This window comes from Stegodyphus dumicola, chromosome 7, assembly GCF_044657685.1.
Source record: "Stegodyphus dumicola isolate Sdum_Otavi_A_Nest chromosome 7, ASM4465768v1".
Lineage (NCBI taxonomy): Eukaryota > Metazoa > Arthropoda > Arachnida > Araneae > Eresidae > Stegodyphus > Stegodyphus dumicola.
Genome location: NC_140774.1, coordinates 81,348,544 through 81,376,135, shown reverse-complemented (window position 1 = coordinate 81,376,135; position 27,592 = coordinate 81,348,544). Strand labels below are relative to the sequence as shown.

At 32.7% G+C, this 27,592-nt stretch overlaps 1 protein-coding gene across 1 annotated transcript in view; it reads left to right on the top strand.

Annotated features, from left to right (window-relative positions):
• The window catches only part of LOC118193944 (uncharacterized), a 61,037-nt gene that overhangs the window by 10,034 nt on the left and 23,411 nt on the right, over positions 1-27,592 (top strand). Inside the window, exons 4-6 of the mRNA XM_035365109.2 lie at positions 5,300-5,331; positions 9,902-9,946; positions 17,796-17,985. Coding sequence (XP_035221000.1) covers positions 5,300-5,331; positions 9,902-9,946; positions 17,796-17,985 — 267 coding nt within the window. The remainder of the gene's footprint in view (positions 1-5,299; positions 5,332-9,901; positions 9,947-17,795; positions 17,986-27,592) is intronic.

The window sequence follows — 27,592 nt, the reverse complement described above, 5'->3', positions numbered from 1 at the left end:
GCAGTGCATAATTTAAGTGAGAAATAGTCTCAGCTTCACATGAAATTTATTCTTTTTTCAAAATGTTGTATGTAAACACGTTGAGGATCAAATAATATGTTTTTACTCTTTCTGAAGAGAAATGTCTTTACTCCAGTTTTTTTCCAGCATAAAACACTTTTAAATGCACAGTGTTGAAATTTCTAAGGGCAGATATAAATTATTAATAAAATAACTATTAGTTATTATTTTTACATACCAAATGAGTACTAAAAAATATATGTATTGTTTTTAATGCTTCTAAAATGAAGTTTGTGGAAGCAACAGAAAATTTGTTGATGCAGAAATCAGTTACAAATTCTGTAAATACGTATGTAATGACAATAAATGAAATAATACGCAAAAATTTCCAGTTTAAAAAGTTAAAACTTGAATGTTCTCAAGATTTTGCTGAGGCACGTTGCTGAATGCTAAATACAGATTCTTGGATAATATCTTGTCGGTTCTGAAAGTTGGTAGAGTTTCTGCCAAAGATGTTCCAACTATTTCTGTGTAGTATGAATGAACTGGCAACTCTTAATTTAATAAGCAATCAATATTTTACCCACTTCATTTTTATATTTTGTAAAATGACTTTCGTCCGTTTCTATTATTTTGTTCGGCTCTCGGAATTTACTGAAAGCTCTGTTAGAACTATATGAGTATAAACTTCTTGCAGGTAATTGTTCCAATCATATTATTTTGTGGATCATACTCAACTGACTGTATTGTGTCTATTAATACATATTTTGTTTGTTGTTACAGTCCTATAACTTTGAAAGTAATCCACTGCTTGTTGTTCTGTAGAAGGCAAGCTCCAAATTCTAATTGCAATTTTTAACTACAGAGAGAAAATACAGTAACAGTTAATTTACATCCTTATGCATAAGAATCAAGAGCCCAACAGTGGCCGAGTATTAAAATCTTTGAACCCTGGTAGTTTGGTCTGGGGTTCAAATTTCAGCAAACGGACTGGCTGCATGGGCATATTTGTGCTTTTCGAGCCAGTTTCTCATAGCAAGTTCTCCATGAAGGCATCCCTTCCCTTGGTATAGCCCTCAAGTGCTCAAATAAATCAAACCGTAAAAATAAAACATAGCTTATCAAGAATCTATCGGTGTTACATCATATGAAAGCACAGATTTTGTGACAAGTTAATGCATAATTGGTGTTAAATCGCATTGCTTGGCAAAAGTTTCATGGTTGATGGATAATATGTTAGTACCTAAAAATGTTGAGAGACCTATATGGGCACAATTTATCAAATATTGGATGGAAATACAGTATGAATTTTAATAATGGTTGGTTTATTTAAATGATCGCAGCAAAAAATGTGTTTATTATTGAAAGCAAGGAGTACAAGTTCTTAAAATGTGGTTACAGCAATACAAAAAAGTTTCAATAAGATGTTTTCGATTGTTGCAGTTTTTTCCTACAATGGAAAATAAGCAAAGTGGAATAAATGGTGAAATTGGTTTATTTTACTATCCGAAAAATGCTTTACGTTTGATATTTGTAGAAGGAATTCCATTCGTAGTCGATGACTTTTGAAGAATAAAATCATACCAAGGCAAAGCCACAAGCCATATTCTAAAAATTGTTGCTGTAATGTTTTAAAAAAAGTTAAGTTCACCAGAAGAATTCCATGTAAACACTTTTAATGTACAGATGGAGGACAAAATAATGCAAACACCTGTGAAAAAGTATGTCGTATTTCACACCTGCAGTACAGCCATTCCACCTGCAACAGAAGTCTGGCACCTAATTGAGCGTGAAGAGGAAGGTATCAGTTTTTCAATAGCAGTCACCTGTGTTGTAGGCTTCGATATGTATGTTATGTATGTCTGTGAGAAGTTGAAATGTCATACCTGTCAGAGTTCCAAAGAGGAATAATAGTTGGAGCGCGTTTAAGTAGAGCATCGGTTACGGAAACAGCAAACCTTGTGGGGTGTGCAAGTAGTACGGTATCAACCATTATGACAGCTTTTACGATAGAGGGTAAGACGACGTCTTCAAAGCGCAACAGTGGTCGAAAGTCAAAGCTGGCTGATAGGGTTAGACAGATCTTGAAGTGCATAGTAGCCCGAAAGGACAAGCAATCATTATCCGAGATAGCATCCAAAATGAACAGTCATCTCCAGGACCCCGTTTCAACAAAAACTGTCAAAGGGGAACTTCATGCTGCAAACATTTATGGCAGAGTGGCAATTCATAAACCCTTGGTGAGAGCAACTAATGCTTTCAAGTGACGCTAATTGTGCAGATATCACAAAGGCAGGTCCTCACAGCAGTGGCAATAAATAATATGGTCAAATGAATCGTCATTCACCCTATTTCAGATGACCGGACGTGTTTATGTCTGGAGAACGCCCAAAAAAGCATTTCATCCTGATTGCCTCTTGCTGACTGCGAAGCATGGGGGTGGCACCATTATAGTAAGTGATGTCAAATCTTGGTGCAGTCTTGGGTCACTTGTTATTCTGCATGGGAGGTTCATATCCAATCACTATCTAAGCATTCTAGGGGATCATGTCTAAACTGTATTCCCTGGGGAGTGACTGCTTTTTCAAGATTACAACCATGAACCTTATAAGAAATAGACTAACCCAAACAGGTTTTTCTCCCTCATCTGAGGCGTTACCGGCTGTCACCTTGATCACATCCAGAGGAGTAGGGACGACTTGCAGAAATTTAACATTGGTTGCCTATTGCAGCGTGTATAATTGTCAAGAAAAAGTTGGTTGTAGTGCCTTATTTCACAAATCAGAATTTCTCCATATTTTTATTTTTGAAAGTGAGATTGATTTTTAAAAATTTAGCATATTTATCAAGCATAATTAACGTTCCAAATAATTATGAAGCTATTGCATGCTTTCAGGGCTGGAGATTTTTTTTAGCTTTTCCTATGCTATAAGGAAATTTGTAACTACTTCTTTTAGAAAATAATATTTTAAATCTGAACTAATGGAAAATTTCAAACAAGCAATTTTCTCTTGCAATTTTTATGCATTTTATTGGTGTAAATAAATAAAAAGTACTAAAATATTTAAAAACGAATTTTTGAAAGTTTTGTTTAAAATTCTAAATTGTGCTGCTTTATTAAAATTAGAGATGGTATTATAGCACAATTTCTATAAAGGAATTTTATTTCAATTACATTTCATAATACATCATAGTGATAAACACTTTCGACTCCTTAAAAATTTTTATACATTTAATTCTAATATTAAAATTGTATTTAACTGTAATAATTAATTTTGCTTGTATTTTATAGTGATTATTTTTTTAAATTTATTTTTAATTCTGTGTAAGATTTTTTTTTTTTATTTACTTTAAATTTAATTTATTAGCCCAAAGCGGTGGTAGCCTAGAAAGGCTGTTAGTTTCGAAGCGGCATTTTGCACTGTTTTACTATATGTGTCCGTGTCTCCTTGCAAATTGTTGTTACCAAATATTATCGCCCTGTATTATATGTAAAGAAATTAAATAATGAAGAATCTGCGTGAATACATGCATGTTTATTGCACTGTGACAAAAACGACAGTATCTAGAGCCATAAAATTTTGAATAATGTAATCCTCCACCAAAACCGAGTTTTATCCCCAGTACGGAAATTCTAAAGATATGCTGTTTTCAAATATATGTGGTTTACCGGCGAAGAACATGATATTCAATAAATATAGGTTACATACAAAACTTTAAAAAAAAGGTTCCTTTTGGGCATAATATAAAATGTGAGTGCTTCTAGATTTTATTTTATCTTTTTCCCCCTCCCCCCCCATCATTACGCTCAGAAAATTTTATGCTCCGAATTTTATGAATTATTAAAATAATTAATCCACTTTAATGTTAATAATTTAATGATCATATAATCAAATAAATATGATCGTTTGGTAATGTTATTATAGTTTGGAAAATCACTGCCTGAAAATGTTCATTAAATTTAAGAAAAAATTTATCAGATCTTGTTTAATTTTACCTTATTTATTTCAAAGCATCACCTAGTATCAATCTTATTTAATGTTACTTTATTTTTACGCAAAATTAAGTTCATAAATTTTGTGCTTAGAGTTTTTACCGTTTTACCAAAGTAAAGATGTTTGTACAAGAATTACGTGTGAAAAAAATGTGCGAAATTCAGTAAAAAGTGCTTTAATGAGATATATTAAATCTTATTTGGAAAAAACTGTGGCTTTCATAATCTCATCACTATACAACGTATCACATTTAATAATTAAAAAAGAGTTATGCGATACAAACGCCATAGGTTTCAGTGTTAAAGTAAACCAGATCGACTCTACTCTTTCTTGCCGACATGTCGGTGACGCGTGCCATGCCCACTGGGTTAGTCTATCTCTTATAAGGGCCATGATTACAACACCCCCATACACACTGCTAGGTGCATTCAAGAATGGTTCGAAGAGTATGACGATACAATTGAACATCTCGCTTGCCCCTCTCCCTCAGTCTCCAGACTTGAATATTATTGAACATTTATGGGCATATTTGGAGTCCAAACTTCGTTCGCGATTTCCACCTCCATCCAGACTTTCGGAATTAGAGACCGCTCTGCAGGAGGAGTGGCTTAATATTTCTTTAAATATTGTCCATGACCTTTATGCATCTATCCTACGTCACATTCAATCTGTAATTCAGTCAAAGGGTGGTCCAACCCCCTATTAATAAAAATTTTCCATTATTTCACAGGTGTTCGTATTATTTTGTCCTCCATCTGTATATATTCATAAAGTTTCTGACATTTCACCTGTGGACTGTTGTGCTTTTGGCCTGCTGAAAAATGCTCTTTTTGCGTGAAAAGTGAAAGGCAGTATCTTAACATTTTATGAAAAGCCTCTCTGTCACAGAAAATATAATACAGATTTATAGACCAGAAAAGTTATAACAGAAAACATTTTAAATAATAACAATTTTAAACATTAATTTGATGCCAGTGAAATTATTTTAAAAGTGTGTTAATACCCTCTATATGATCTAAATTTATATCTTTCTTTGTCATTGGATATTTCATCACTAAATTTACCTAGGCTTTGTTATCAGTGCAGTTTCTTCCGGAAATAATTAATATGTATGAGCATATTTGTGTAGTTAATGGAAAATCTGGAAATGTCAAGTATGTTTTTCCTTTTAGAAAAGAAAATGTTCTTATATCTGTACAAAACTGCGTGTGTTTGATATAATTCAGAACATCTGTGCTCTCTTTCTGTATTTTTACATGTATGTGTATCCGTATATATGTACCCATTTTTTTCCTTTTGATTAGCTTGAGTCTAAGAAGAAAATTGAAGAACTTAGGTAAGTTAATAATTTAGTATGTTCTGAATCTTTTAAAAAAAATTTATAAGTATAATATTTGTTTATTGTGCTTTTAACATTTAGTTCTTAAAATTGGATTTTAGCACAAATTATTAAATCTGAAATTATTTTGTCGGTCAAACATTCAAAAGTTGTCTGTTGCAAGAGGGGTACCTTAATAGAGAGCATTTTAAACAGGACCATTTGATGTTTATGTTACACTTGAGGAGAAATATAAAAGTGCCTATGCAGCTCTTCCATTCTGATAGCAATCAAAATTGAAACTCTTACCTGCAAGCGCACAGATAAATTACCTGGTTACAAGTGGACCCAAAACCTACTAAGAAGTGGGCTGTTATAGCTGCAATACTACTCATAAAGTTTAAATTGTGTGTGGTATTATACAAAATTTAAAAAAAAAGGGGGGACAACTTAAATGTAAATATTAGAGTAAAAACTTAGATAATGATTTCTTACATGATGGTTGTACACAGAAAATGGAACAGCAAATATGTTCAAGTTCATCATTTAAGGGTAGGGAATATGACTGATGACATTTACTATGTATCTTTAAGAAATAAGTGCCACATCTTTTGCTGATATCAGTAGTGAAATTCCATGAAGTTTAAAAATCTGACCATGTTGGTCTTTCCATTATGTACATTTTAACAAAGTAAATAATGCAAAGTATATAGAACACAATATACTTTTTCTCTTTTATATATGATATAATATTTCTTACATTTTAGTTTAGTGCTGATATCATTTTAGCCTAATACATTGACCAAAACATACATGCAAATACTCTTGTTTGTGACTTCTGCAGTATGGCTCTACTTAGGTTTGAATTTCTGTGTTTTTACCATGTTGAGTGTGTCGTTACTTAACCTGAAACTTTTATTTAGGCCTACTGTAAACTGTAGGTGCAGGGGAAGAACTGAATATATATATATCTATGAGGCAGTGCCCTCTGCTCACTAATGCTTGCCAACTCCCTCTTGTACAACATTGATCTTCTACAGTTTGTGTTTTATTTGAGTTGCTCATGCATAACTTTGGCCAAAATGTTAAGAGAAAGGAAGAGAGTTCAGAGTATTAATTCCATGCATGCTGTAACTTAGTTAATGACTTAGTTAATGACATATTTTTATTTAAACTATGGTATCCAGATTGAAAGCTGTTTAATTCATCAATTTTATATATCAAAATTACATAATAAGCATTATAAATACAGGAAGTTTCTTAGTTGTAAGATTAGGTTCTCTAATTATGTGTAGAAGTAACTGGGTACAATAGAAAACAACAGAAAAATATTAGTGCTTAAAAAAAACTTCTTAATTTGCAACTTTGACTAGCGAGAAACAATAAAAATACATAAAGCTCTGATTTGAGAGATTTTTCTTCCTGACATCAAAATATTTTTTTTAAGTATTACACAGAAATAGTTTTAAATGCAAAATGCTCTGATTTGAGAGAGTTTGTTCCTGACATCAGAATCTACAGATTTAATTTCTGATCCAAAAATGACTTTCTGATTTATAATGTTACAAAAATAGCTTCTTAGATTTTACCTTTATGTATGCAACAAATTTTCTCATATGTGTGAATAATAGCCATTTGTTTGTATCCATAGCTTTAAGAAAGTTCTTCCAAAAACTTATGTTGCAAAGTATAGTGTTTTAAGATCCACAAGCACACTGTTGCTATTATTAAACTTTCCTCGTGGTTATTTTAGTCGGTATTGGGGATGTAAGGATTTTTTTTTGTTTTTCCTGTAACATTTGCAAAGGAAACACTAGTATTTTGTGTTGACTATTAGAAGTCTAAATAGAGCAACAATTATTTTTAAATCTTCAGAAATATTTTATTTACATATTAGTAGGCCTTTTTTAAATTTTCAAGTATTTTTCTTGTTGACATGAGCATGAACTTATGCTACTAAGGAGCATTTGTTTGTTATTAAGAATTTCAGCTTGATTTGTGTAAAAAATTAAAAGTGATATTTGAAAATCTGAAATTCAGCATGAAAAGTGTTTAAAATTTAAGTTTGCCTTCATATTTTTTAAACTGCGACATAACTCTTAGTTCATAAAAAACATAATTTACTTTAGTTGGAGTTAGTTATGTAAACAAGTGCCTTCGCTGAAAAGTCATGACTGATAGAAGCAAATCAAATGAATACAGTGATACCTCAGTATATATCATTAATCCTTTCCAGATCCTTGGATATATATAACTAATTGGTCATATACTGCTTTTCCAGTAAGAAATAAAGGGAAAATGATTAATCTGTTCTTATAAAAAATCCTATTGTTATAACACTGTTTAATACTAAGATACAAATGCAGTGGGTGAAATAATGAAGCACTGCAGGATACTCTGTACATGTTTTTTCTGGTATCTGGGTTAGAGGCAATTTTTTGTGCTCTGGATGTCTCCGATCTTTATTTAGTAATTGATTTCACCCTCTTTTCAATATAAGACACCATTGTACTTGCTTAACGATATGCAGTAGCAGGATGGATATGCATGACATCCTCATATTTTTAAGCAGTCTCTTTTTGTCTCTTTGGTGATCCTAACAGTTTTATATGCTTGACTCTTTTCATCAGCGTTCCCAAATCTCATTGTTAATGAATTTACAACAGAAGAGAGGGAAAAAAATACAAAACAAAAACTCTTGAAATTTCAGAGTTATAGTGCAGGTTGTTTGCCAAATAACAGCAATAGATATACTGACGCTAATGTGCAAGTTGTAGCATTGTCACAAAAGAGGTAAACTAGTGAAGTATATGCATTTATGATTCATTGAACTTGAGTTATATTCCAAGCAAATATTTAGACCCACCAACAGCTGAGTGGTTAAGTTGTTAAATATTAGTGGTTCAGACACTGGCAAAAGGGCTGGCTACATGGTCATTTTCTTAGTTTTCAACCAATGTGTAACATGTATACAAGCCACTAGTGCAATATAGAAAGCAAATTTATTTTGTGACAAAATCATTTTTGTTCTGTATTTTCTCTAAACCTTTAAAAATGATAAAATTTGGTTTTTGAAGTGCTAGATTTTGTAATATAATTTTAGTTGTTTATTATTACACTGCTGGCCATTAAAATTGCAACACCAGGAAGGAATGATCTAACGAAAGTCAAAATCACATGAAAGGAAGAAGTTGAGATATGTAAATGATTAGTATTTCAGTGCATTTAGGTGACGCAGGAGGGAGAAATAACATCTGAAGCACTGTATATAAGAAAAGTTGTGTAAAGGATTTCTCATTTGGAAAGTGCTTTGTAAGGCTGGAGTTTGCTCAGAATATCGTGTTATGCCTTGAATAAGACAAGGATACGCTTACCAGCAAGTTTTGAAATTTCATATAGGTAAGATCGTTGCCTACCAAAATTGTAGATTATCGTTGCGCAAAAATCAGCGGTCGCACTGGTCGACATCCAACCACTGTTATGTGAATATGGAATCAATGGATTTCTGAGGGTCATACTGAACAGCATGCAGAATCTCGATGCCCTCCCTTGACTAGCGCCAGAGAAGCCAGACATATTGTTAGGTTAGCCCTCAAAACCATATGCATCATGGATCTTTAGTCAGGAAATAGGCATGTTTGCAGCACACCCAATACCAGCTCTTAAAGGTGCATCGATGTTTGCAGCAGTGTGGACTATCAGCAGGATGACCGTTACTTCGGCTTCCCTTTACAATATAGCATAGAGAGAGACAGTGCCTTTGGTGCGCCAAACGACAAAGCTGGGTACAGGAGTGGCACAATATCACCTTTTGAAACAAGTCCCGGTTCTAAGTGCAGTATTCTGATGGCCGTATACGTGTCTGTAGTGTCCGAGGAGACCGCTCACCACCTGCTTGCATTCGGTATAGGCGTAGATTCCCTGCACCTGGTGTGATGGTTTGGGCAGCCATTGGGTACACGACAATGCACATCTCTAGTTCGTATCTGTGGTAATATGATTGCATATCGGTACATTTCTGATATCTTATGTCCAGTGGCTGTGCCCTATCTTACACCATCTTCCAATAAGATAATGCAAGACTACATGTTGCACGTCTTGTTCTGACCTTCCTTGATACACAGGATATTCGATTGCTGCCCTGGTCTTTCACGGTCTCCAGATCTGTCACCCATTGAAAACATCTGGTCATGGATTGCTAAGAAACTGGCCTGCCACTCTTCTCCAGCTAATGTGGTTGATAAGGTGTGGTATAGATTTGAAGCAGTATGGAATGAGTTGCCCATTTCTGTCATCCAAGCCCAGTTTGACTCCGTGCCTAATGGGGTAAGGGCCTTTTTAGCTGCGAGGGGTGGCAGCTGTTTCTACTAATTTCGCACCACTGGAAACCCCCAAAATGCTTACAAATTTAGTCACTTTGTCTTTGTGCCATATTGTTTATGTACAATAAATATCTTTTTACTATTTCCTTTCTTTCATGGTATTGCAATTTTAATGGCTAGCAGTGCATTAAATAAAATTTGTCTTTTCCATATGCTTATATGGATTTTTTAAATATGGATTATCTAATATGTTTTTCCTCCCCTAGACCTGGCATACATATATTAAGTGAAACTGAGAATGGAATTTCAAGGTATGTGGCTAGACAGTTTCTGGAGAAAAAACTGTATTTTGTGATCTTTTACATATTCAAATAGTGTAAAGTTTAGTATTAGAAAATATCAAATATTTGTAGCATTAAAAAATATGGAATAAAATTATTTCCGTAATTTCAGACATTTTTGTGCAGTTCAGTTTATTAAAGAATTATTTATTTTACTATGCTTGTTATTGTAAACTATATGAGTTGATCAGCTAAACCTGTTTGCTGGGTGACTGGAAAAATGCCCACAGGAAAAAAGCTCACAGAATAATGCTCACACATATAAATGCTCACAGGAAAAAAGCCCATGCAGAAATATGCCCACATAGAAAAAAGCTCACAGAGAAAAATGCTCACTTAGAAATATGCTCACATAGATATATGCTTACACGGAAATAAGCCCACTGATAAATAAAATATGTAGAAATATCCTTAGATTAAGCAATCAATAATTAATCAATTTGAATATCATACATCTACGTGAATTGTTTATAGAAAAAAATATTTGAATTACCAAAATATCTATGGTATATATATATATCAAAAACTGTATAACTTATGTGTGTATAAGATTATCAGTTGCTATATAAGATTATCGGTTGCTATATAAGGTTAACAAATGAGCTGTTTTGAATTAGGAAAAGGAGAGAAAGAAGGAAGAAAAATTAAACAGAATATAAGTGAAAAATTATTACAATTTTAATTGTTAAAAAAATAAAATATTAGTAAATATAAGTTACACATTTTATAATATAAATATTTAGCAGAATAAGCAAATATAAATAATTATTTTTTTTTAATTACGAAAGTACCTTATTATATATAAATCACAAATATATATTTCAAAAAGTTATGAATACATAAACATGCTGAATGTCATGCTAATATATGTCAATATTTAATTTTATCATCGATTTCATCATAGTTTTTTACATGATTTGCGATTAGCAAATATAAGTTTTCATATTTTCTTTTTTTTTTTTACTTCAGTACACCATGTATTTACAATAGCTAATAATAAACATTGACAGGCTAAATCTTTTATGAGTCCATCAAATAAAAACCACATACTGGAATGGATACAATTAAATAATGAATTTAGTACCTTATGACAGCTTTCGTAACAATTTTTGGTTTTAGGAGATTTTTTTCGAAGGCTGCATTCATAATGAATCCACACTTCGATTGGAAACTGTGGTCTTCTAGAACTTTTTTGGCTCCAAACTTAAATAACTACATTCAAACACCAATTTATATAGATACATATCAAAACTATGCAAAAATAGAGTAAAAAAACAAAAATTAACTTTTGGCAGTTAAAGGAATAAAAATGTTGTAGAGGGGCAGTAGTATAAAATATTATAGTACATGCAAAAGTTTACTATAGTTTTCATTCTTTTATATACTGCCCCTAAAAAGGTTTATGTGAGCATTTGTCCAATAATTTTCTCAAATGATCAAATAATTTTTCTTTAAACAATTCAAGTATATGTACGATGTTCAAGACTGAGTAATGTAAGGATATTTCTATGTATTTTATTTATCAGTGGACTTATTTCCATGTGAGCTTTTTTCCATGTGAGCATATTTCTAAGTGAGTAAATTTCTGTGTGGGCTTTTTTCCTGGGAGCATTTATACCTGTGAGCATTATTCTATGAGCATGTTTCCTGTGGTTTTTTTTTTTTCTAGAACCGTTTGTTGGCAGTATCTATGAAAGTAATAATTGTATTAACTACATTTTATACATGATGGCATTCGTTATGATTTAGTTCAGTCATTTGTGCCATTGTGTGACCAATCTAAATGCACTCAATGTAAAATTTTGAAGTTTGTCCTTCAAAACATGGATAGATGGTGGCCTTCACCTCAGTATCCAAGCAAAATTCTTGACACTTCAACTATTCTTCCTGCATCAACATCCTGGGAGTTCATTTCGTGCATATTTTGTGATATACCAGATCCATCAGAATCTTTGGTTTAGTCCTGTAACTCATGTTGAATTCATCCGCTGTGAATCAAATAGTGAGACATCCATTTGCATGAACATCCTCATTCACCATTGTGCAGTTGTCCAGTATGTGCTTAACTAGGACGGGAACAATCACTCGGTCGTTCTGTCCTTCCCTGAACATTCTTGCCCAGTCCACCACTTTAGTTTTTGAGATGCGTGACTATTTGGATGTCAGAGTTAGCAGAAGGGTTTACAATACCCAGCAGTATTGAAGTTGCATTCATTACATGTGACAAAAAATCCAGAAACAGAAGGGAATTTGTGCATTTATTATGTGTTGTTGCAAACATCCTAATAGAAGTTGCCAAATTTTTGGAATGTGCAACCATGCTCATAACAGATTTCAGTTAAGCAACATCACCATTTCCATACGTGTTCTTTTTATTGTATTTAAAGTTTTATAGGTTTTATAAACAAATCACGATATTCTTTGCCTTAAACTTTGCTTAAGGACTTAAAACATGGGCTTAAGGAATTAGCCAGCAATAGCAGAAACTGAAGTAAAATTTTTTCAGGAATATAGAACTTTGCCAAAACTTTAGTAAAGGGAACAACGAGGGGGTACATTTCATAGATATCCACTGTAGCCAAAGTTTGCAGGAGTGTCAAGTCTCTGCAGTTCTCTAATTTTTTTGAGTGATAATAGATCATTGTGTACTTAGGCAGAAGAATAGTGCCCAAAATATTACATAAAGATTTGAAGAATTTTTTTTATAATTAAAATTTATACTTTAAATTCCTAAAGTATGCTTTCTTTTCATATGGTGATAATGTTTGCGAACTAACAATAAATATTGTTAGTTTGGGAATCTTTTTTAGTCGTGAAAACCATTAACTTGCATCCAATAATAACTTTTATCATTTCATCTGTAAAAAGTCACCATATTGTGCCGAGGTAGATTCTGAGATTATGAAGTGAACTAACTAATTGGCAGTATTGATTAAATTTCATAACTTCGGAAACTTTAGTTAAATCTACTTTATCATCATACAGAGTAAATGTGTCAAAAGCGTGTCAAAATCAAACTGGAAAATTTAGTATTTATCTATTCCCAGAATGATTTAAAAAAATCATCTTTTTAATAAATTAGTCTCAGACTTGCTAATAAATTGCAGATCACCTTAAGAAATTTCAGAATGATTAGAAGTTGTTAAACATATAGAATGAAATAAGACTGCACAGAAGTTGCTCACTAAAGCAGTTGGAAACAGTTTCACAGTCCCTTTAGTTGAGTGCATATTTGAATGAAATTCAAACTGTTGAAATAATGCTTTCTTGCTATGATTAATGAAATCATTATTTTCATGATTATTTCATATAATAATTGAAAGTCATATTGAACAAGAATTGAATAAAATCTCATATTTAGAAAGAACATTGGATTTTATAAGTTTAAAAATCAAATGACTAGAAATATTGTTTGAGATGATTTTTCAATAATTCTCAAAAATCATTTTGATGTGACATTTTTTTAATGTGACAGCATTGCCAAATGTTAAATACATTATTCTGAATCCAAAAATTCGTGGGAAGCCATTTCGCACTGTTCCCATCTTCGTAAGACTTTAATCAACTGAGATATTAATTAAAAACTCTGAAAACACTAATTTTCGTACTCATTTTTTCAAGTGGCAACAGTTTCTTGCATTGGAAATAAAAATGCTTTATTTTGGAAAGTGTTGGTACTGCTAGCTTTAAAATCGCAGAAACTGTTAATAAAAAATTTGTAAGCTTTATGAAATCTATATATAGAGAGAAGAATGTTTATTTGCATTATTGATTTCTGATCAATTATGATCAATTTTTTGCTGCATTTAATTGACTAAATTTGAATATAGGTGAAATATTGGAAGGAACATGAGCTTTTACGACCATTTTGATTAGAAAGACGAAAATCATTAAAAATAACATGCCATTGTTGCTGATATAATGAGAGAGAATTAGTTTATTTTTCTATGGAAATTTTTTATTTGGGTTCCATATTGCATGAGACTGAAAAAATATGACTATAAATTGTATTTTTTGCATCATTATTAGAGAAGAATTACAGCGGTATCGTTCACTCTGTTGTTAGATACATTACTCTCAATCTAACTTAACTGGCATCTGGTACTTCCACTAGCAGTTAGATATTTCTATGCAGTTTTAACTCTTCTGTAGTCTATTTGAAGTCTTTTCTGTTTGCACTTGATTGTATTCACATTAGTTATGAAGTAAAAATGTATACTTTATTTCCTGCCTTTTTTGTTGTTTTTAACTGATGTCCTTAAAAGGCAAAAAAATTTTTTAAAATTGCTAGTTGCGTTATTCTTTTGCTTGAAATGGTCAGCAAAACAAAGCTACTCAGACATTGTTTTTTGCACAATCAGCATTTAATCGTAAAAAATATTCAAGAATAATTTCAACTGTTTTAAATCAATAAATGCTATCAAATCTGAAATAGGCAGGTGTGCAAAATAGTGCCAGCGAGGACAAGTACTGCATTTTCTATTTAAACTAACGTGATGTCATGTATTTCTTAGACCGATTGTCCTACTTTGAATTATATTTGAATTAAACTTTTGATATAACTTTATTTTGGTTTTATTGTTTATATTTTCATGCAAAAGAAAAAAGGTGCCTTTTTTATTATTATTTTGGAAGATTGTATAATATCAAATATTGATATATATCTGATAAGTTTTGGCCAGTGCTAGAGTATCAGTCAAGTCATATATTCTGAAAATGATGCTGGATGAGTAAAGATTAATTTACTTGTTCTAAAGTATAAGTAAATATAAACTTTTTTATTCATATAAAAGCTGATTAGTTTCACTAAACAATTAATATACCATTAAGTTTTAGTGTATTTAACTGTTTATTTTTATTATAGAAGTATGATTTATTGACTTTAAATTTTTATTCTTATTTAATAATTATGTAATAAATTGAAAAAAAATATTGTTGGAATTTTTCAATAGAGCTTTTCCAGTATTTGTCTCTCATGTTAGTTTATAACATTAAGAAGAAGACTGAAATGAGAAACACGAGTAAAAAGTTTCTTCAACTGAAATACAATTACATCTAGAGTTTAGGAAGCAGTATTCATAGTATTGTTTGTTTAACTAACGTTTAATATTTTAGTATATCACTCAAAACTAACCTAAAATGCATTTTGTTAATGAAAACAGAAAAGTGCTTTGTACTTACGAAAGGCTTCAAGGATACACAGAAAAATTAATACATATGTACTGTTTTAATACAGTAATGTATTATGTAATTACAAAAGCATAAATGTAAAACTACGTCTTTTTGAAGAAATCAGTCATTTGTGTCTTGATCCGAGATTGCATTTTTCATAGCATAAGTTTCTCGGCCAACTCCGCGTCGTCTTGTTCTTACAAATAGCTCAGCAGTCCGTTGACTTGTTGCAAAGCCGCTTCATGAGTCTTCCGCATCTGCACAGTGGGCTCTTCTTCGCTGTCCTTCGTTCTCGGTCTATTCCCTTGCTTTCTTCACAATTTCGTCATCTGTCAAGTGTTCAAAGCCATGTTCGTTGACATCACACTCCAACCACTCGTTAATGTTTTCAGCATCGACGTTCTCACCATATCGGCAAGAGTTGCCGTGGGCGTGTCTACATCTTCATTCTCTTCTTCACAACTCAAAGGGGTTAGGTTGTTCTTGGCTTCAACGTTAGGCATGAGTTTTCTCCATGATTTTATGAGGGTTGACGGTTTCACTGAGTCCCAAGCAGATGTAATGTCGTAGATGCTGTCCAAGATTGTGTAGTGCTTCCAGAACTCTTTCAGATCAAAACCTTCTTCAATTTTGGTCATTAGCAGCTTGGTTCAGTATGTTCTTTTAATTGTTGCAATGACTCCTTGGTCCATGGGTTGGATTAGCGCAGTAACGTTTGGGGGGAGAGACTTTGCAAAAATTTATCCATCAGAAGACTTTAGCACGCCTGTTGCTGGGTGATAAGGTGCGTTGTCGATCAATAGCACAGCTTTTTCAAGCAGGTTTTTTGATTTAAGATGTTAATAATGGATAATTTATTTCTTTTATAAAGTATTGGCAGTTTCTCATAAAAAATGTAGTCTGAAACTGATTAGACAAGGGAAAGTGAGAAACTGCATGAGGTAATTTGCATTTAAATTGTTAAATTAATTATGAAATCATAATTTCTTTCACTTTGTTAACCTGATATTCTTTAAATAAAAATTAAATCTTGTTTCATTTCAGTTTGGTATGTGTTTTAAAGTGTCATTAACATTTTCATGTACAGCATGCAGTTAATCATTTGGATATTGAATAGCTCTGATGGAACATGTTGGGGGTAGATATATAATATTTCAGGAGCAAATTTGGATTTTTTTTTAGTTTTGGCAAAGAATACTTAAGGCTAGCTGCTTATGATGCATTTTTGGAGCACTTTCTCAGAAACTGACATATATCCATGTACTAGAAAAACCACAAAAATATCATACAGCCAACTCATTCACTGGGTTGTACCGCTCAATGGAAACCATTTCAGTAGAGGAATATGTTTCAGCAGGGGCAAATGTTAAGATTTAATTTTTACTAGAAGAATAAACAAAGTGAAGAAGATAATTTTACAGTTCGATAATTAATTAAACAATTTTAATATAGGTAACCTCTTGCAGTTTCTCATCTTCCCTTTTCTAATCATTTGACTATATATTTCATGAAAATTTATCAATACAACTTTATAAAAGAGATAATTAAATAGTGACCTTTAATAGTTAACTATATAAGTTTAAAAATTCTATTAACTATAATTTGCAACAACAAATTTTTACTCATTTTCAGTTTTTGAATGCTAAAGTTTCCTTTTTAATATTTAAAAAAATGATTAATTAATTCAAAAATATGAAATAAAATATCATTCCTTCATGCATTCAGAAATCATTGTGACTTATTTATGACTTTCAAAGCCTAAAAGCACTTTCTGCAGTGTTATTGGCATAAAATGATTTGTATGTGCTTTATTTTTTATAACAATATTTTAGAACCAATATTTAGAACGTTGTGGCGCGCAATGAACTGGAAGTTGATCTGTCAACACTATCCTTATCTTCAGGGCAGATGTTTTTATTTTATTTGGCTTATAATTCTTTACTAAATGTAGTATTTCATCTCGATGTATTCCGTCTTTGATATGATTTAAATCAAATTCCTCGTCATTATAAATATCACGAATATATAAATATCACATCAAATAGTTTTCTGGTTACAATTTTCTAATTTCGACTATGCATAATGTATGCTTTACGCATGTGCACATTGAAAGAAATGTTTAATAAAGTAAACAAATAAATATTAACCTTTTTTTTTTTGTAAATTTTGATACCCTTTAAATCATAATTGCTCTTTATTTCATAAATTACGGTTTCATATTTTTAATTTTGTAATTTCTGCATGCAATCTTACCAGATTTAAATTGATGGTCTATAATCTGGAATCGCCGAAGTCCCGACTAGTCCGGATTAAAGACTTTTGACTGTATAAATTAAGAGCATAAAAATGGAAATATCTACAAATAACTTTAAATGCTATTTTAAGTAAATGTGTATTATAATGAAGTATCAATATGTTGATTTTATTCAGTAAATTTATCAATTTTTAGAAAAATGGAAAGATAATTTAATTTTATTCTTTTTTTTTCAGTAGAAATTTACAATTGAATATGTTTGTTTTAATTATGGTAATCATTCTTTTTCATTTAGATATCATACATTCCTTATTTGTTGCCTTTATTTAAATAATTTGTTATTCATTAGTTTTTGTTAATATAGTTATTTCCAATATTATTTTGTTTCAAAAGGATTATCTATGAGCCAGATTTTTTGCCCCAGGAGATTGCTGATGAATTTTTTGAAATCTTATCCTACACTACAACATGGTCTGATAAAAAAATTGTTATTAAAGGTGAAGAAGTTACACAGCCTAGATTGGTTGCGTGGTATGGACCTTTTCCGTATGCGTATTCTGGTGCCGTCTTGGAGCCTGCAGAAGTATGTATAAAATTAAATGTATTTATAATGTTTTGATTAATTTCTTCCATTCCCAATTAGAATTTCTCAAGTCTAGGAAGCAATGGATCAAGTGACTGCTCAACTAGATGACTTAATCAGGCAAAAATCACTGCATTGAGATGAAACACGAGTGACAAGAAACTGATCCTAAAGTGCTTGAACTGCAGTGCTGGAGGCCATGTACGAAGGAACTGCAGAACACTCTAAGGCACAGAAGCTAAGACCGCTCCCAGCAAGAAGGAGTGAAACTAATTAGTGACCATCTTGTGGGGCAGAGGGTACAGATTATGAGAAGACCCATTTTAAAGCACTTCAGATTTATGTAGTGAGTGATGGCAGTAATGGAATTTTCATCATGGGGCATATCAGTGTGAGTTTCTTCTTTACAGTATGACCATCGGTGCAGTAGCCAGTGTTACCATCATTCAAAAAGATTTGGCTCAACAACTGAAAGGTAAACTCATCTGGACAGTGCCTTGTGTTACCGTTCAGATTGTGTCCGTCAATAAAATCGACGTGATCAAAACGGAAATGTCATGTTTAGAATTGCCACCTACCGTGGCATGGCATATGTAGAAAATATTACTAACCTTTATATACTCGGATTAGACTTTCTGAGGAAATATAATTTTTCCTTGGCCTTCAAAAATAAACTGCATTTTATCTTTGAGGACATAACCCTATTCATAATAAAAGATGGAGTTAAATTCACCCATCAAATTAAAGCTCAAGACGATATCACATTAGCAACAAGGGCAGAATTTTTAATTCCTGGATCCATAGCCAAAAACAGAAATTTCTGGTACGGTATAATCGAATATCCCAAGAGCTGTAACACCCTGTGAGGAGTATTAGTAGCCTCAGCAGTCCTTGACTTACAATTACCATCATTCTTGCAAAAATTGCCAGTATAGGTGATAAAGGGAAAATCATTAGGAAAGGCAAAGTGGTTACAGCACATACTCCAGTAACCTGTATTAAACAATCCATGAATCTCTGTATCTTCGGAGACCCAAATATCTGAGTTATTACAGAAAGCACAACTAAGTAATGAAGTGAGGAGTGATGCCACCGAACATGTCATTCAAGAAATTTTCTTCTGGTCATCTGATGTAGGTCGAACCAGTTTGGCACAGCATAGAATTGATATCACCAACATCCAAGACGTCTATTGATTGTTAAACAGAAAGAGGTAGGAAACTTCTAAAGGACATCCAAGAAAGCGATGTTGTCAAGCCTTCAGCAAGTCCTTGGACCTTTCCCATCGTCCGGTCTGAAAGGTGGTTCTACTAGATTTCCAATGAACTAGTCGAACAAGGCTACAAAGAAAGACAGCTACCCTCTTCCGAGAACTGATGACTTCCTGGACCCTCTTTTTCTGAAAGCAAGTGATTTTTGATGCTTGATTTAAAGAGTGGATATTATGCAGGTAGACATATACCTCGATGACGGAGAAAAGACAGCACTTATAGCCAAACAAGGACGTCGGCAGTTAAAGGTGATACTGTTTGGATTATGTAATATGTGTGACAACAATGAAATGCCTCATGGAGACCATGAGGAATGTTTCATTTAAAGCCTGTCTGATTTATCTGTGTGACATAATCATCACCGGAAAAAGTTTTCAAGTCCATTTAGAAAACTATTAGGAAGGTGCTTCAAAAATTAAAGGAAGGCAGTTTCAAGTGATGTCCTGTAAATATAAGTTGTTCAGATGGGAAGTGACTTAACTTGGGCACATCATTTCTGGTTTGATTTGGTTTATTTAATTATGGCAAAGCACACTAGAGCTATCTGCCTAAGGGGAGGGATGCCTTCATGGAGGACTTTCTATGGGAAACTGGCTCGTATACGCGTTACACATGGGGAAACAATGAAGACGCCCATGCAGCCAGCCCGTTCGCGGGGTTTGAACCTCAGGCCGAACCATCAGTCTTCAGTGACTTTAACGCTCGGCTGCTGGTGGGCCCAACATCATCTCTGGAGAAAGTGAGTGTATGGATTCAGAAAAAGTGTCATCAGTTAAAGATTGGAGATGCCCTGACGATGTTCATCAGCTGAGAAGTTTCCTGAAGCTTTGCAGGTATTATAGGATATTTGGGAAGGACTTTTCTTCCATCTCAAGACCCCTTCACAAACTGACAGATAGCAAACAAAAGTTCTTGTGGACCAAAGAATTAGAGGATGCATTTAAGAGACTGAAGAAGGCTTTAACATCTGCTATGATCCTGACGTATCCTCAGCTTGCCAAAACACTTATTTTTGACACAAATGTGAGCAATGTGATGGTCAAGAACGTGTCTTGGCATACTGAAGCAAGTGTCTATCTAAAAAAATAGAGAGGAATTACTGTGTCACTAAGAACAACTTGCTTTTCATAGAATATTTCCATATTATCTGCATGGCTGAATTCCTTCTCAACACAGATTATGCATTGTTGAAATGGCTGTTAAATTTCAAGAATCCCGAATCTCAAATAGCCTGACTGATACAGAGACTTCAAGAATTTGACATCACTATTGGTCATTCATTGGGAGGGATCATCACATGGAAACGCTGACACCCTCCCTATCTTTGGCCAGAAATTTGCCATTTTGTTCCAGGGTCAAAGTGCAGTACGTTACAGCTTTAAATTGACTTAATGGAATCTTCAATCAGGAAACCTACCATTTCAATCTATAGTCCTACGACACAACAATATTGGGCTGTCTGGAACTCGCTCAGTATTCAAAACGGTGTCTTCTACCAATAGTTCGAATCGGATGATATAAAGGTATAAAATTTTCAATGAGTGTCTTTTTTTGTGTGTGTCTATATATGCCCACAATGATTATAGTTAAACAATTTGCTCCCTCAAACGAACGTATGGCAGCTCTCCAAGGGTAATTTTGTTTTCTGCCTTTTGCAGACATTTTTAGTTACTGTGATAATTTTTTTTTTGTTTTTTGTTTTGTGTGTGTGTGTGTGTGTGTGTGTGTGAAGTTCACAACTGTATGATAATACAGTCAATCTTAAGAAATTAAAAATTCTTAGCTAATAGACACTGGTATGTAAAACTTAAGCAAGTTTTCTGATTTTGACCGGAATTTCACAAAAGAAATCAACTGGTAGACATGAAGTATGTACTTCAGAGGCACAATATAATGCTTAAAGGATGAGGATAGTATTAGAAAAAATATATATATATATAGTACGGAACAAATAGAAAAAGGCTTTATTGAGGCTTTATTTTTGGTATAAAAAACTGCCTGGTCAAGAGGGAGAAGAACAATCTATAGAGCCTTTGTAAGAGATATGACCTTTCCTAACTATAATGGCTGCATTGCACCATCTGTTGATACTCAACACCAGATTATCTAACAGTCCTTGGGGTAAGATTTCCCATTCTTCAAGGAGCATCTGTTTTCAATTCTGTGGTGTTTTCCAGAGAATAAGATCCTGCCACTAAGCATCTCCCTGAAGTATCCCATACATGTTCAATAGGATTTAAGTTAGGCACTTGCTGGCCAATCCAGTCTGTGGGTATCTTCACTTTCCAGGAGGTCCTCAACAGTATGAGTCTTTTGTGGTTGTGTATTGTCATCCATGAAAACAAATTCCACCAATGGCACCCAGAAGAGACCCCATGTAGGAGAGGACAACTTTATGACAGTAACAATCTCCAGTAGGTGAGCCTATGTCGAAAATATGGAGCTCCATCTATCTGTTCATCATGGCCTCCCTATAAGCATGCCAGGACGATCACAATGATTTCTTTTCCTGATATTAGTAGGATGAGAGAGTATCACCATATTAACTAGTATCGAGAATTTTTTGTCGGGCTAAAGCAATTCTCATCAGTAAAGAGGATGTGACTCCATTGAAGAGGTGACCAGTCTTTGTGTTCTTTGCATAACTGTATACAGTGCCACTGATGGGCTGCTGTTAATGGCAGACAGTGTTCAGAATGGTGAGCAAATAGGCCACCTTTATGAAATCACACAGTAAAGAGGTTACAATAAATCAGAACAACTGCTATCTGGTTGCCATGCAGAAATGCTGAGCAGTTTTGCCCACTGACTGGTTTTGATTTCTTTTCATCTGGTTTTTTCTAGTTTTGATTGATTCAATATTTCAGTCATCATTTTAGCTGACTATAATTATCTTTTTTTACATCTGTATCTGTTGCTTGGAAGGCATTCCAAACTTATAAAACAAACTTTTATCAGTCCCAAATTCTTGGTTGACAGATATCAACTATGCCACTTCTCAAGCTTGTCAATCATTCTACCATGTGTAAAGGCATCCTGATGTTTTATTGTAGTCATAACTGCACATACAGATTGAATTTCACTTGCAGAAGAATGCCTAAAAATGTGCCTTTCTTTTTTTTTTTTTAAGTTTCCGTGCACTGTGAGCCCTGACTCCTTACATTTTATGTGCCTTGATGTACACAGTGGGAAAAAAAGGGGGGCCGACATTTCTATATCTCCCATCCCGATTAACTAAATTCAAAATGCGCTTTTCATGTCTCGAAATCGCGACTTAGTATATGTATTAGATTTATATATATAGCATTGTTCTAATATAGGTATTTTGACACAAAATGTGACTTTTTCTGAAATGACATGCCAATCGTTTTCCATGTTTTGATTCTACGACTCAAATTATGCCAAACTGCAAAGTTTTGTAAAAATTGCACGAGTACTTTTTAAAATATTAGCTCTCAGAATTTAAGCACTTCCATGTTAATTGAATTTGGTATGTATTTCATTGATATCTTTTTTTTTTTTTTTTTTTGCTTACTTGATTCTTTCCTTAACAGTTCGAAATTTCGGTTCATTCCAAATAAAATTCATCTATTTTTTATGATTGATTTTTTAAATTTGTATTTTTAAATAATTTTTATAAATTTTTGGAAGAAATTTTGAATTATAACCTATAAAGCTTTTACCATCATCTTAAAGTAGATGTATTTCTAAGTATACCTGCAAAAATTAGAGCTTTATATTCAAAATTTCTGAAGATATACATGAATTTATATATTGGCGCATTTTGAAATTTGGCATATTTGGTGAAAGAAATAATAGCTTCTAATGTAGTTTATGCACTTTGTTAAAATTATTTGAGAGTAGGAAGGATGTGACTTTTTTTTTCCGCTCATGCACAATATAAAAAGGTAGGAATGATGTGGCTTTTTTTTTTTTTTTTTTTTTTTTTTTTGCTCATGCACGATGTAAAAAGGTAGGAAACAATGTGACTCCCCCCACTCCTTTACAGTGGAAGGGAAAGGAAAATAGGTTGCCATATATTAAGAAGTTCACCAAGTGAATTATTCTTGGAAATACTGAAAAAATATGCCAAGCTAAATTTTGTAATTCCTCCTTAAATTTCACACCAAATTTTGCAAAATTTTATATTTAGGCATAATTTGAGTCATAGAATCAAAGTATGGAAAAAATTGCTATGTTATTTCAGAAAAAGACTCATTTTGTGTCAAAATATGTATGTTAGAACAATGCTATATATATCCTAAGTCGCACTTTCAAGACATGAAAAACTAAATCTGAGTTTCGTCAATCGGCCCAGTTGAACAGGAGATACAGAACTGTCCTCCCCCCCTTTTTTTGTGCAGTGTAACTTTAGAGTCCTGCTGCTAATATTTGCATTGAGTTTCTACTGAGTTGGCTTTTCATTGCAGTAATCGCAAAAGGCCTTGTGAGCAATTTCATGGTTGTTATGTTGAAAAACAAATTTGTTGCTTACTAGTGTATATTCATTGCTCAGTGCCACACAAAACAAACTGCAAGGAAGAGGCATCAATCTCATTGAAACTAGAATGCTGTTATCTTTTGTTTTCATTTTTAAATTGATGTGCTTATATCAATACTGAATCAAAGAGAATTTCATTACTTGGATAACCTAATGCAGTTGTCTATTATTAAAAAGAGGAAGAAAGGAAAAATTTTTCAAATGGCTTACATGTAATAATATATTTCCTAAGAAGAAATATTGTTATGTGCAAACAAACCAACTGGAAAATTTAAAAAATTTTTATTGTTCGCTTCCTTGACATTGAAAATGACAATGTACCAGCATGGCTCATTGTCAAATTGCTTAATTGTGAGATATCTGATCTTGCTATTGTGATACAAGAAATGTTGATTACGTTGAAAGAGAATGTTTAATCATAAGTCTTTATTTTAAACACATGGGTGTGCTAAGTTTTGGAATTGAAGTCATCCTAGAGAAATATTGCAAAATAAAAAGTTGTTACCAAAAAACTTACTGGCTGTTTCATCTTCTAGAAGAAGCAGACATTGGTAAAATTAGTAATTTACAATGGACATGAAACAGCTTGAGTATTTCTGAATGAGGTGATTTAATTAACCAAATAAAAAATGCAGTAATCTGTCAAAAAGTAATAAAAATACATTAATATATCAATAAGCAGCCTTCACGTTAATTGAAATAAAAATTTTGTAGAATTAAAGTCTGTGACTTTGTTTCAGAAACTTTGTTTACAATTGTAAAATGAAAAAAATAATAAAATCCAATAAACCATTTTTTTCCAAGATTTATATTCATATTCTTAGTCTAATCGTTATCTTTGAAGTAACATACAATTATTTTATTATGATTATATTTTTATGCTGTATAATATAGAGAAAAATATAAGGGGGTCAGTGAAGAATATTCTCCAAGAAAAGGGTGTTGTGAATCTCCTTGAGTGAAAAAGTATGGAATGCTTCATCACTTAAAGTTTTCTATTAAACTTATATATATTCAATAAAGTTTGCCTAAGTTACATGTAAGTGAATTTTTTTTGAAGAAGTATCCACATTTTCAGCATGTTCTGTTATGGACAGTCATTCATAGGAAGCAAGCGTTTTCCAAAAGTGTTAAGGCAGTTTAAGTACTTTTAAAATGCAGAAAGCTTTGATTGTGGTGGAATCAAAAATTAAGTAGAAGTTAATATTTTGGAGTGAGTTTTTCTGAACCCTTAGATGGATCTAATGTTATGCAGGGCAATGTACAAAAGGAGATGCATTTAAAAGTCTGCTTCTTCCTAAGTAGTTAACTGAAAAGTAATTTTATCACATCACTTTTATCTTTACATCACATTCACTTTTTCACACACAGTTTCTTAGAAAAAAGGGAGGAAAAATGTTTGCTCTAAATATCAATAGATTAAATGATTTTTTATTTAGAAATAAAGAATAATAAATTTGTGTGAGAATGTAAGTTTTGAGTGTTTACATACAGGATTATTCAAAATTATGTCCAATATTTTAAAAGATTGAATTTCATTTTTAAGCAGAGACATATCAGAACAAGTTTAAAAGGAAGGAAAAGTCAAATATCCCCCCTTCCCTGCTGCCTGTATTGAGTTTTGAATTTCATTTTTAATCAGAGATGTATCAGAACAAGTTTAAAAGGAAGGAAAAGTCAAATATCCTTCTTCCCTGGTGCCTGTATTGAGTATGGAAGGTATGGTGGCACTGCGATTACTAGAATGAAAAATGGCAGCTCAGAAAGAGAAGGCGTTTTGAGTCTTACAGTATGTGTAATCGGAATCAGTAATTTTTGTCCAACATGCATTTTACAGACGATTTGGAAAAGATAGTGAAACTCACAAAATCATTCAAAAATGGTATCACCAATTTGAAGAAACAGGCTGTCTTTAGAAAGGCAAAAACTCTAGGTAGGTACATGTTAGCGGTGAGAATGTGGAAAAGATAAGAGTGACAGAGTGCAGCCCAAAGAAATCTACTAATAAAGTTAGTTATGAACTGGGACTTAAGCTAACAACAGTGGGGTGTGTTTTGTGAAAATGATTGCAAATGAAACAGAACAATAGATTAACGTACAGATTGCGGATGACTCAAACTTTACATCGTAGAGACAAAACTAACAAATGAAGTTTTACATGAACATGCAAAATAAATGTGAACATGAGAATGGTTTTCTCCTGTTGCCTCATATTCAGTGACAAGACAGCTTTCTACTATATTAGCAGGAAAGTTAATTGTCACAATCTGCAAATCAGGGGGTCAAAATACCCTTACTGTACTTTGCAGCATGAATGAGATTCAGCTAAAGTGAATGTGCTTTGTGCAGTTTTGGAGACCAATTTGTATAAGTGTTCTTTTTTGTAGAAGAACCAAGAAATGGCAACACATATCTTGATATTTAACAGGATCTAGCTTTTTCTGCAGTTATAGGAAGACTCAATTTTGTCTTTCAGATGTCAAGATGGTGCACCTCTGTGCTACAAGCAGGAAGTATGTGAAATTTGCAACAATGTGATTCCTAATAGTTGGACTGGCTACGCTAGAAAATGTTTTCCTAACCCTCCAAGTCACCAGACATCACCTGGTGTGACTTTACCTTGTGGAGTTAGTGGAAAAATAAGTGCAAGTGCCACCACTGCCACACAACTTGGAGGACCTACAAAGGACCCCTAGGTAATACTCAGAACTTTGTAACACCAAACATGCTCAAACAAGACTTAATATTCCATTCCGTTGTGACTTTACCTTGTGGAGTTTAGCGGAAAAAAAAGTGCAAGTGCCACCACTGCCACACAACTTGGAGGACCTACAAAGGACCCCTAGGTAATACTCAGAACTTTGTAACGCCAAACATGTTCAAACAAGTGTTAGAAGTTTTGGAAGAAATAGACCACCATCTAGTCTGCATGCGTATATTTATATATTATGTTAAAGTACTATGTACTATTTTGCATAACTCTGTATATTAACTAATTCTTATGATTACAATATTTCGTAGCATGAGAGTAAAAATGCTTGACTTTTGTTAGCAGTACATTTCATTATTATATGTGACTGAAATTTTCTAGAAATGAAAACAATGGCTGTATTATTAGAGACTTAATATTCCATTAGCTTTAAGTTTTAGAAAATGATGCAATCCCATTATATTTTCTTAGATAGTAGGAAGGTTAAATTCATATTTATTTAAATACAGATTTTATTTTTTAAACTTTTTGCTGCATTTTAATGTGATAAACTGATGCAGAAGTTTTCAGTTCATAATAATATGAAAAAAAGCTGCTGTAGTGTAATTCATAAAAATTTGTTATGTCTTGTCTTAATACTTCATTATTTATTAAGAGTACTTTGTAAAATTTGTTGTGTTTCATGATTATATATGCTTAAGAAATTGTATATATCATCTTACAGTAGCAAATGATAATACTTTTTTTTTTTTTTTAAAGTACATCATACTGTTGATTTGAGAAAATGCAGATAATTTTAGAAACTGAAGATATTCTGGAATACCGTATTTACCTTCATAATTCAGCTGATGGCTAATGCTGTAGAATACTAGTACATTAGTTTACCCTGTGTTCCAGCTGATTGGGTTGGACATATGAGGTTTGCATGTTATTCCTCATTTATGATATTGTTGAAGACTCCTCATATTATGTCATTGGACACATGAGGTTTGCATGTTATTCCTCATTTACGACATTGTTGAAGACTTCTCATATTATGGCAATTCAGTAAAAGATTATTCAAGCATCATCATAATGGTGCATATTATTTCATTGAACAAATTTTGAAAATATTAAATTTATGAA